The 12,496-nt window shown below is 33.5% G+C and overlaps 1 protein-coding gene across 2 annotated transcripts in view; it reads right to left on the bottom strand.

Annotated features, from left to right (window-relative positions):
• Positions 1–12,496, bottom strand: part of LOC125052619 (protein TANC2) — a 220,287-nt gene that overhangs the window by 153,462 nt on the left and 54,329 nt on the right. For both annotated transcript variants that reach the window (XM_047653561.1, XM_047653562.1), the window contains exon 3: positions 1,018–1,548. In XM_047653561.1, the coding sequence (XP_047509517.1) occupies positions 1,018–1,474 (457 nt within the window). In that variant the 5' untranslated portion in view covers positions 1,475–1,548. The remainder of the gene's footprint in view (positions 1–1,017; positions 1,549–12,496) is intronic.

Raw genomic sequence — 12,496 nt, 5'->3', positions numbered from 1 at the left:
AGTCGATAAATCTTCTTACTTAATTGATTTTTAAATAAAAAAGTAGGTGTGGCTGTATATAGTTTTTTTAACTGGTTTAGTCAGTCAAATAAAGCGTTATTTAATAACGAATTTTATACGATAATAATTAAATGTAATAATAGTGTACGAAATGTATAATACAAATTTGAAAGCATTTGATATTTTAAATTAATGAAACTAGGCGTTTCAATGAATTATTATATATTTTAATATATTCGCAATTTACAATCAATAGAGTCAACACTCAAGATATAAATATCATTAATATTATTATTTGTTTGTTGTAATGTTTTTGTTTCGTATTGATTGATATTTTTTAAGTTTTATATTGCGACTGTGTGGCGTATAATTGGTAGCGCCGGTCATTCTTCGGGCACAATAAAATATTAGCCACTAATTATGTTTAATTTCCTACACACTCCTTAACTAAGTGACCGCTAAATATGCAAGATCTAAAAACCCTTTTAAAATAATTTAAATAAATTTGTACTGTAGTGTAGTCAGGCACCAAAACCTCTCAGTGGTTTTTGGTGTTTTCTGTATTTTAGTGTATTTAAAATGATTTAGCAATATAAAAAGAAGCCACTTAAGAAGACCCACACAACTATAAGCCTAGATATTCTTCATTTAACAAGCTAATGTTATCACTTATCACATATCCAGTTATATTGAAAGTCTATAAAACCTCGGTTAATCTCTGGCTTTTATATGGATGTCAATAAATTAATAAAAAAACAGTTTATTGTAGTAACGTATGCTATTTTTAAAAATTATAATAATTTCACGTGTTTAGTAATACATATTCTATAATATTTCGTTTTCGTCCTTTAGGCCTTTAAGCAGATTTACTGCAATTTATTCCGAGAACAGTTTTATTACTATTATTATTAATTTAAGAATTATTGATTGATCTCATACAATTTTCTAGGTTTTTGATACTTATCCCAGATTATAATATGTATAATTAAAAAAAACTTTCAATCAAAACGTCCTTACCTTGATTCCATGCTGATGTGATGTTCTCGTGGTAGAAATACTCCGTCTCCTCTTCATCGGACCATAGGACTCCCTCGATGCTTGACGTCATGCCTAACCCTTCGGGACCTTCTACTAGGGACCGACGGGACAGTTGGTCATAACTAGGAGGCCGTGATAGAGTTGAGATATCAGCTAAGGATGACCTAAAGTTCTTCACACTCCGACTGTCTATTGGTCGGTAGTATCGTAGTCTAGCGTCTTCAGACTTGACGGACCGAAGTGACCGACAATCATAATTATTGTCAATATTTGTTATATCGCCTAATGATACTTTGAAGTTATTGGACGAAATATCACCCAAAGGAACTTCGCAAGAACGCCGTTTCATGCTGGTTTTCTGCGAAGGTGCCTCACCAGTAGCCTGCATGTGCCGGCTGACACCGGCGCTATGCAGGAACTCACTTGAGTTATACATTTTAATCTAAATAGGAACTACTAAATGACTAAGCGTTTGGAATTATTCGTTCGTTCGGGATCGCGTTGATGTATCTGAAACAAGGAAACATTGTTTTAGTATTAAAACTTTGATGTCTATAGCGCTATCTATAAAGCATATTAAAAACTAAACGAATAAGGGTCAGAGGACAATTTCTTTTAGAGTCATAGAGAGGAGATAGTTTTGTTATATTTCGGTAGATGGCGCTTAACACAGTTTTGTTGTTGCATTGAACTTTTGTTGAATTTTTACTACACTTCTTTTCGTGACATAAAAAATATTATCTATAAAATAATATACTTATATAATACAAATTGAAAATAAAATAATAAAAGTTTTTCCTTCTAAATCTACTGCGTTCTTTTTGTTAAATTTTATATCAGTCCTATATTTTAAAAGTATAAATTGAGTTGACAAGGAGGTTGATACAAGATTATAATATATATTTCTAATATTAAATATCATACTAAAACTAAGCGGCGCAGTTTCTATAAACCATAAAAGGTCGAGAAAAATATGTTATCGGATATTGTCTTGGACGTTCGTAAATACGGCGGAAATGAATTCGCCACAGGCCATTTAGCATTAATACGCATGGTACCCGTTTGACCTATTCTTAGATCGCTTGGTAAATATTATATGAATTCATAAGATAATTGAATATTATTAATATACTATTTTTAAGCAGCAAAAAATGCAAACGCAAACTTATAGGCCGTGTTACGATTGAAAGGCAAACCAGTAAAAATGTTATGATATCCGACTTCACACATGACATTAGCAACAATCTTACTCTTTTATTGGTCCATTAATTCATTTTCTAGTATGAATTTATATTATCTGAACACGTTTATATTTATTTATTTATGTCGTAATCCTGTAGCTATCAAACATTATATATAATAACAAACAATTTCACTAAAAATATAGCCACATATGAAAAACATAATATTTATAAAAAGGTTCAAACATTTTCAATAGGAAAACATCCATAAAAATTATTCATTACTGTGTGAGAGTGTAATAATGTTTGATGGTGTACAAGTGAGTGTGCTCACATTGCACGTGATTTTGAGCCTTGGATATTCTTAAAACTCCTTTCAAGCATATTCCGCGATAGCCTTATTAAGTCAAGGCTTAAATATTGGTCTCTGTATGTCCGGGATGCGCGATACAAAACTGAGATGTATGATGTTATTTTTTTTGTATTGTAGAACCAGACATGGAATTGACATTATGGCCGTGTGTTGTATATAAACATTATTACTTCGATACAGGTTATTGTCGTTGAAATAAATTGAATCAAAGGTCTTTTTAACGTAACTAATTTTATTTATATCATGCAACGCAACAATATCTAAACCAAAAAAAACAATATAAGTTTCTAAACAGTAAAACACCATATACGCAAAGGGCAGTTCAAACCCGACACAGAATAGCGTAAAAATATAATTTTGTATTCCTACGAAGAACTGTAACTATGTCATTTGTCACTTTGTACAAGTCGTTAACACAAAGCTCATATTCAGGAAGCAATTATAATTTAATGCCTCGAGAGCCTTTATTACACCGCTAAGACCTTAATTACGGCTGTAACACAACAACTATTTCGTATAAGATGCCCTCATAAGTTTGAGACGACACTTTTGCTTGGGATCCGAAAACTTGATTCTTAATAATTGCTATGCTAATGTAACTTATTTACTAAGTTCCAGCCCATATAGGTTTACGTTTGTTTGTGGATTTAGGAGCATTGTGTGATTTGAGGCTGTGCACTATATGTGTGCATTTAACACTTCATAGTAAAATATATCTTCGTGAGGAAACCGGTATGCCCTAGAACAACTTGGGGCCCACGCCCCACAGGGGGGCTATTCAAAAATTTATAATTTCTTTAAATAATTATTTGTAATTTCTGTTTTTCATTATGTTTTAAAATATGCTTGGTTTGTTTCATTAACAATTTCCAAGTAATTTCTTCCGTGAGTGAGCTCTTAAGTGAGCAATTCAATTTTAAATATTAAAAATTATGTATGTTACATGCTGCATAAGAATTTTAGGAAGGCTGAGGTGGGGCATGGTACAAAATAGGTTGGAAAACACAGCCCTAGATCAATAAATCAACGGCACGGGAAAGGCACAGGCTGGTCTACTTGCCTTTAAAGAAAAAAAAAAACCAGATTTAACATAAGTGTGTGGCTTAAGCTTATCGCCATAGCCACTGGTATCTTTATGTAAATCCATGTTATGTAGCCAGCCAGATATGTGTGGCCATTATAAAAAAATAAAAATATTGGTTGTTTGTAAAGTAGGTTTACGATCGAGATGTTTACGTGATAACGTCTTATTGGTGATATAAGTTTTTGGGAAGTAAGGAATTAATGAAGATAACAATTTTTTCAAATTTTAAATTACATCTATCGTTTTATTCACACTTTTGATGATAAATTTCGGGTGTAAAATGACAAGTTTACCTACTTATTCGACTATGATATACATTTTTCTTCATACATTCACGGAATGACTGGCAGCGCTCGAGATGAGACGGGAGATCGGTCCGTCTCTCTCTCGTTATACCTGCGATCGCGCTCGTGAGGTTTTGGTGTGACACAAGTTTCTGAACATGTCACCCGACTAAAACGATTTTAAAGACGTTATCACGTCAAAATAAAAAAAATAAACTATTAAAACTAAAAGTATCAGGTAAATCGTGAGAGCCGCACGCTGAAGCCACTAGGCCAACACTGCTCTTATTATTTTATTTATTTCAACCTAAAGAAAAATAAAGTTACATTTATATACTTCAAGACATAACGTCAACAGTAATGTCAAAGAGATAGTTTAATGAAATATTTACTTAAATTATAAAGCGTCTATGTTAAAATTTACACTCATACAAGTGAAACATTGATATTTCTAAACCACGTCGAACAAAGTGTACGCCAAAAGCCGCAACAAGCGCCATAAAGGGTAACAAAGGCTCATCAACTGAGTTTTCCCGAAAAACCTGCAAACGAAGGCACAATACCAAATTGGCTGACGACAACTGCCGTGGGATTGCGCTCAAAGTTTTTACTATACCTAGTTGCAATTGGACAGAGGAAAGGAAACATTGTATGATTTTGGTAGCTTGGTAATTACAAAAATAAAACAATCCAATTACAGTTTTTAAATAGTCTATCATTTAGTTTTGACAAATTATGTTTACGCTGTGATAAAGAGACAAATGAGTACATTAGTTACGGTGCAATTAGACTGATGTAGTTTTTATAAGGGAGTAAATTGCTAGAAAAGACGCGAGCAATTTGTCAGTCCACAGTTAGCAGTATCTGGAAAAGTAATTTTAGCTTTGTTTACAGTGAGCGTTCGGTTTATTACATGTCAACTGGTTATTAGATTTAGACAAATCAGAGAAAATTTGCTCGTAAATCTACAAGACAGAATATGATTAATTACAATTTCAGCTAAAGTTAAACTTTCAGTAGGTACCTACAAAGTCTTACTAGATTGAAAATCTCGTGTTACATTATAAAATATTATGAAAATAGCCTCCGAGTACTACACTAGATTATTAGATTCCATTAAGTCCATGTCATATTTAACATTAGTACCTACTCGACCTCCGACGGAGTGTAGGTCTCCTACAAATCTTCCACTTGCTCTCATTCTCATCCACAATTTTCCAATCTTTCCCCACTATCCCTTTGATTCCATCTTCCCAGGTTTCTGGTGGGCGTCCTCTCTTTTCTCCTCACTGGGCCATGCCCAGTAAGGGTGTTTTCGACCTTATTGTCATCACCGGTCTATTTACATTTTAACTTTTTCGAACGTATTACGTGACGGGTTATGTTATGTTACAGGCAGGTCAATAAAAAAAAGAAGACTCGAAAATAAAAATTCTCGCGCTAAAAAGAATTTTCTCTCTATGTTTTTTACGAGTTCAAATTGATGACCTAACGTTTAAGTTTTCTTAAGCTTATGCTATGCTCTACTCTGCAGAGGTTGTAATTTCCCTAGAACATTCCAATGTGGGGTTTTATATGGACCTTAGTGTATAACTTTGAATGTAGCAATTCTAATTTAAATTTGAAACTGTCGGCGAGGATGTCGCATCGCGTATTATATAAGTTATAAGAGCTTTAATTTCTATTAAATGAAATTAAGTAAATTAAATTCAGTTTATGCGTTAAAAGTAAGTAAGTATTATCATTATTCTTCTTCTGTTTGGATAAACAATAAACAATGATGTAAGGACATACCGTATCAGTGACGCTACAACGTTTGAGGTCTCAGATTTCTTTATCTGTTTCGTGACCGAAATGATCGATTATTTTTTCTAATAGCCAGATAGGTGATCAGCCTGTACCTGATACACGCCGTCGATTTTTCGGGTCTGAGGAATGCTGGTATCCTCACAATTTCTTTCTTGTTTTTAATTTATTTTTTCATTATTAATCACTTAAGATATCACGGGGAACATGGTGAAATGGTTGCAGCTCCTTACAAATATTGTGTAAAACAAAAAACTTGGCGATTAAAACGAGTGGCATAGAGTTTATTACCAGTTCTTCTCTTCCGTTCTACGCCCTTGATTTGAGAACTGGCAGTAAATGTAAAATTAAAAGCATTTAATATATATTTATTTATTTACGTTAATAAGTGTACATTGTGTTACCTATATGAATAAATAATTTTGAATTTTTATAGAAAGTCCATTGGTGCACAGCCTCAGTTCGTGACGACCGACGTCAGGGATGAGAGTCGCACGTATACGCTAGGCCTGTGCTTAGAATGGAGCCACTTTTGTAATCCATTAGGTTAATGTAGGTTGCGATATCAACAGTAGCATCGCTGTCATTATATTGACATTTATAGTCGATTTGGGACTCTATGCTTGCTGTAAAGCGCGCTAAAGGTCCTTTTAGAACAATTAATATAGGCATTGACAAATGATCCTTATGAAACATATAATTAAAATTAATAGTGCAAATTAAATGGATAACTTTTTTTATTGATGTTTGAGGATTATGCAAATTATACCAGTGAAACATTCTCTCTATTTTCGGCAGCTCATGTCTGAGCTTCGTGGTCAGCAAGAAAGCCTCTGGAGCGGACTATCTGCTTCCACCGGTTTCTGTCCAGCGGCTTTCACTTTATCGGTCCTTCTGGTTGGAGAACGGCCACGCGATCTTTTGCCTTCTGTGGGACCAACCACTATCAGTTTGAAGTTCTCATCACCTACTCATTGTATAGCCGAAATAAGATGACAGAGGACAATTAGATACTTATGAAAATATTATGTTATAGAAAGGATATCGTGTGAAAATGACTTGAGTACTAGGCGCAGCGCTAACCACATCCATGCAACTTCCTCACAAAGTAGCCCGAAATATCGCATTGCTATTCATAAAATGTGTTTAAGTTTTGCGTTACGAATATGAACCAATAAAAAAAGCCAAGTTGATTAAATATTAAACATTCACCAAATGAAAGTTAGGAGCAAATATAGAAATACAAAAACAGTGAGAATTTCGTAATCTACCTTAAAGGGGTGGATCCATAAATTATGAACAAACCAAATAATGAAGTTCTAAAACTTGTGGACTTCGACTTATTGTTGAATATAAATTGCGTTAAGTTTTCGCGATAAATTTGGAATCGCTGAATTGTTCTACAAAGGTAAAATCTAAAATGTCATTCAGTTCTTATTACTAAGCGACTATTAACATTACTTAAAATTCCGAAATTTTCCTGGCTAAATATAATATATAGAATATGGGGCAAACGAGCGTACGGGACGCCCAAAAAGGGTATGTACACTCATTTTTAGTGGGTGCGTTGCCGGCCTTTGAGGGAGGAGTATACATACTTTGAACAATTGGCGGTCATAGTCTCAGGTAAGACCTCCACCGGGAGTCGATTGCACAGGTCACTAGTTCGCAAAAGAAAGTGAAGAATGAGAAAAGTTCCAGCCATCAAGGTGATGCTGATGAAATTTTGAATTGGCTCGTACGGTGTTGAAACGAGGCAGGAGAGATCAACCCAACTTTTCAGAACACTCACCACATAGTACACTTTGTGGAATACGCATAGAGGGAATGTCACTGAGTAGAGAGAGAGAGAATTAAGCCGATCACTAATACAATTTGGTTGAATTTGGTCAAAAGGAAGAAGCTGGTCACGAACTAAGTCTTGATTAATACGTCTTTCTTTCGTCCAACTTCAAACCCTTATTGTTCCGAGGTCTTAGACACCTCTATCCTACCAACGCAGCACAATACACAGAGAAAACCCGGTAACAGAGGATATATATATGAGAAGTGTGAGTGTTCTAATCCAAATTTCCATTTTTATTCCAATCGAAATAACAATCCGCCACCATCTGTTTTTTTCAACCGAGTTACTAATATATGAAAAGGTTCATAATGGAATAAAAAGGAAAATAGAGAATATCTGACAGTCACACAGTATTCTGAATGAAGAATTTATAACCTTTTTTGTACATTGTGGGTGCGAAACCATTCCTTTACTTCATCAAGCTTCAATCTCGACCCGTCTCAAAAAAGCGCCTCATTTTTTTCCCAAATGTACACAATAACGAAAATGAATTCAATATTTAAGTACATGAACGATGAATAATGAAGAAGCACTTAGCAGCTCTCACCAAGAAAGCGTGGCTCGAAAAAATTTAATCAAAAACGGTGCGGACTGAATAAATCTATACAGATTAATTCGGAATATTTCAATTTGAGATATTACTATGGAGACATTCAACTCAACGGTTTGTAAAGGAAATAAAAAAAATATTACCGATGAATTTGAGCTTTTTTAAAACATTGTTTCTTGTTTAAGACATTTTAGCTTTAGATAATAATAAGAAGCATTTAGTATAATCACGGTAATTGTCTTGTTTACGTATCTAGCAAGCGTTTTTTCTTTTATACTGTTTTAAAACGATGTTAAGTTAAATTTTTATCTTATCTTATTTGAAACATTTTGCTTAACAAACATGAAACCGTTATAAAATATTGTATTTTAATCGTAAAACCGCTGTGCGATTCACGTTTTAAAAACATCGTTTTCAGCACAATTTTAACATATGTTTTTGTTCATAAAAATCCGTGTATAAATATCGTTTTAATACACTTAAAAATGAATAATGTTAGATACACAATTTAATGATGGATATATTACATGCCTGGGTTTCTGCGATAAAAGAGTATAAATATGAAAATTCCGCGATTCGGTAATGAATATACATTGTGCAATTACAGTGAATGTATCGTTTCAAACGTGGAATATGTAATACTTTATTCACTCATCAATCGACGTAAAGAATATGTTCCTAAATTCCTCATATATTAATATAAATACTATAAGTTTTTATTGACTTTATTTTAGTGTTTTTTAACCCATGGACGAGCGATGGAACAGCTCATCAAGTCAAGTCAAGGCAAATCATTTTTTTTATATTTTTTTAAAGACAATTCACACCAATTGACCTAGTCCCATGCTAAGCTGGTGAAGCTTGTGTTATGGGTACTAGGCAACGGATATACATACATATTATAGATAGATAGACATATTATATAAATACATATTTGAACACCCAAAACCTAAGCACAACACCAAATGCTCATCACATCGATGTTCGTCTCAGCCGGGGATCGAACCCGGGACCCATGGATACAAAGTCAGGGGTACTAACCACTAGACCAATGAGTCGTCAAAATTTATTTCAATTAGACCACCTAAAATGGCACTTTTGAACGTCAAATAAAATATAAAGATGATTCTAGTTGCCCCTTCCAAAAGTTTCGTGTGGAGAAGAATGGGCAATAAACTCCACAATTACTCTTTTAAAATAGGTTTACATTATTTTGTATACATTAGTTAAATAATTATATGTGAAGACAATGTACTCCTATAATAAAACTTATCATCTTTATCTTTCCATGTATGAATATTACTCAGCCGTGAAGGGAAATAAATATCTGAAGGATAGAGGCTTATCATGAATTTTCCTAAACAGAAATGATTAAGAGAGGCAGAAATATGTCCGCCCATTTATAAAGATCACAATTTATAATTTTGATTCGATAAGAACTGGTTATACTGGCTCTTTTTAATCGACAGGTTTTATTCTAAATTTACATTTACTACCAGTTCGTAAGTCAAGGGCGTAGAGCGGGCAAGAAGAACTGGCAAGAAACTCTCCGCCACTCTTTTTAATCGCCTAGTTTTGAGTCATACAAATTGTTTGAACTGGAGCAAGTCAACCCCAAGGATTAGGATCATTTAAATATTCGTAAAATTTATCAAAAGCTTTATTGATTAATTATTAAGAAGGACGAAGAATCCAGACTCTTTATACTTTTTTCTACGACCCATCACATATTTATTTGGAAAGTGGCGCAATACGTAAAGAAGGCAACAAATAGGGAACGCGAAATAACAAATCCGGCTTACAATCTACATGCAGTAAAATATAGCTCTGCTATGTTATTATGCATGTGCTTTCATTGCCTGTACTTATTTCGCGTATTTCTTGGATTAGGGTGGATATAATTTGTTATATATGTTTGGAAAATGTGAATGCTACATGTTATGATGGTCCGTTTTATTCGCTTTTGTGATATGTTCATGTCTTATGTCTTCATGTGTTGGACTAATGAAGTATGTTTGGAATATATGAAGATGTAAGACGTAAAACGAAACGATGGTCCATTCTGTATGCTTGTGGTTGATCATGATCACATTTGGTCATGGTAATATTATGTCCGTTTAACCAAAGACAGTTAATCGCATGGTTTTGTCTCTCATCTTAGTTATACATTCTCACCACCGTAGTTAATGACTGTTTTTCACTTGTCATTTACTGCATTACATATACGTATTCTTTTGTTCGTATTATCTGTGACTTTACTTTGAATGTAATATGATTTATAGCGCCACGCGGCAATATAATTGATGCATTCTTTGGTAGGTTTGTTTGTGCACCTGAAAAAAAATACTAAGAAAACGGACGCAGAACAGTTTCTGTCATGTCCAATTGAATCTATAGAAACAGTAACTCGAAAACTGTAATCCTATGAAATAATATATCATGGTTACCCTATGAGAATACGTATTTCAATTCTGTGAGTGCAACTTGACTGCAATTTGTCATCGGCTGCCGAAGGCTTACCTATTTTCTTACCAAACGAAATCCTTCTTTGACTAAGGTTTATTCTGGAATTGTACCCGTTGGAAAGCCTTTGTAGGTTTCTACGGATATTTTAGGATTAGAAGAGTATGCCTTGGGTTAAGAATTTCAATATTCCAAGTTATTTATGAAAAATTTAGTACGATGATGTCATACCCTGAATCGTGATAACGAACTGTTACCAAAGGATATGGCCAACTTTTAGAACTTAGCCATCCAGTGCCATTCGGGCCAGAAAGTAGTTTTTTTCCGTTTGAGTTGTAGGAAAAGTACATTCTATCTCAACAAGTTCCATTTTATATAAAGTTCTGTTTTTTAAGTTTTTTTTTATATAAAAATATTTTTAAATATAAATTTTGAAATCCTAGTTTATTAATAACGATTACTATGCATATGAGACTTCCGTGTTACACTTTTATTAATTATAATGTGATAAGGCTGTATGATCTTATCTTTTATTTTTATGGTCCGTAAGTTTGTTGACAGCTTTTAAAAACATTTCTTTGCCAATATTTAATATTATGTATTGTAATAAATATTAATTTGTAAATAGAAAATTCGTTATGTGTAATTAATTCGAACTTAGACGCGTTTTCAAATACCGAATATTTCTTTACGAATATGGTAAAGCAATCAATGCATATTGTGATCTGAATAGAATATTGCTAGAAGCACTAAATCGGTGTCAGCTGTCTTCACATAATTCAGGCCACGATGTCACACACATTTGTTCAAACATAGTCTCCGAACAACAGTGACGCAAACAATACTCTATACGTGTGATATAACGCAAAAACCTTTTTGACTTTTGCTCCAAGATTTTAACATTTACTAAAAAAAATAAAAAAAAATCTGATCTAGTCTTAAGGATTGTATGTTTCATGTTATCTATTTATATAAATTTCAATCTCAAAAATTGTTGTTAGTAAATATAATAGATGGAAAATTACTACGGCTTTAATATTCAAATTATTCATTCATCCGACGGAGTAACTCCTATATTATTATTAATAATTAATTTTCTTTATCATTATTATCATTATTCTATGCAGTATTAGGATAAGAAGTGCAGTACAGAAAAACTTATGGTAGGGGAGCCCACGACGCTAAATGGGGATTTACTCGAGCGTCGTAGAGACCTATTGGGATGCAAAGCTTAGATAAAAAGAAGAAAAAAATGTTATATGATAAATTCCTTTTCATCGGTGGGGGAAGCGGCTATAGATTGTTAAATATGTAAAAAAAAACTGTTGCATGGACATCCTCGAGCGCGTCAGATATTGATAGCATCTATGCCCTACGTATTTTTAATAATGTACGTATGTTAATCTGATCGTTTGCATGATGCGGGTGGTTGTATTTAAGGGTTGAAAATTAAAAAAAAAAAAAAAATTATCGAGCGCGTCAGATTTTCTAAGGGAGTGTTAAGTGCACCAAAAAAAAGCTCTCATTCACTAATCTGACGATTTCGATGGGACGCAAACCCACAGCCATTTTCTTAATTTGCAAAAAAAAAATCGCAATTTTGAAATACTCAAGCGCGTCAGATTAAGATATATGTGGTTCATCTTTATGTTCTAAGCGTACTGTCTCATAATCTGACGATTATCTAGAGGGATTCGCCTGATCTGACAAAAAAAAAATAGAAAAACGGTTCACCTAAAGGGCCATCCCTGCAACTTCCCGCTAATTCCATTCCTGGGCGCTTAAAATTGATATTTTGAGCTCGCTGAGTTCAAAGAAATAACATTTCTATGCATTTGAGCTCTCCCAGCTCGAAAGTCTGATAGAAGTTT

The sequence above is a fragment of the Pieris napi genome, chromosome 9 (genome assembly GCF_905475465.1).
Source record: "Pieris napi chromosome 9, ilPieNapi1.2, whole genome shotgun sequence".
Lineage (NCBI taxonomy): Eukaryota > Metazoa > Arthropoda > Insecta > Lepidoptera > Pieridae > Pieris > Pieris napi.
The sequence above is the reverse complement of the archived record's forward strand: the minus strand, read 5'-3'. Positions and strand labels throughout refer to the sequence as shown.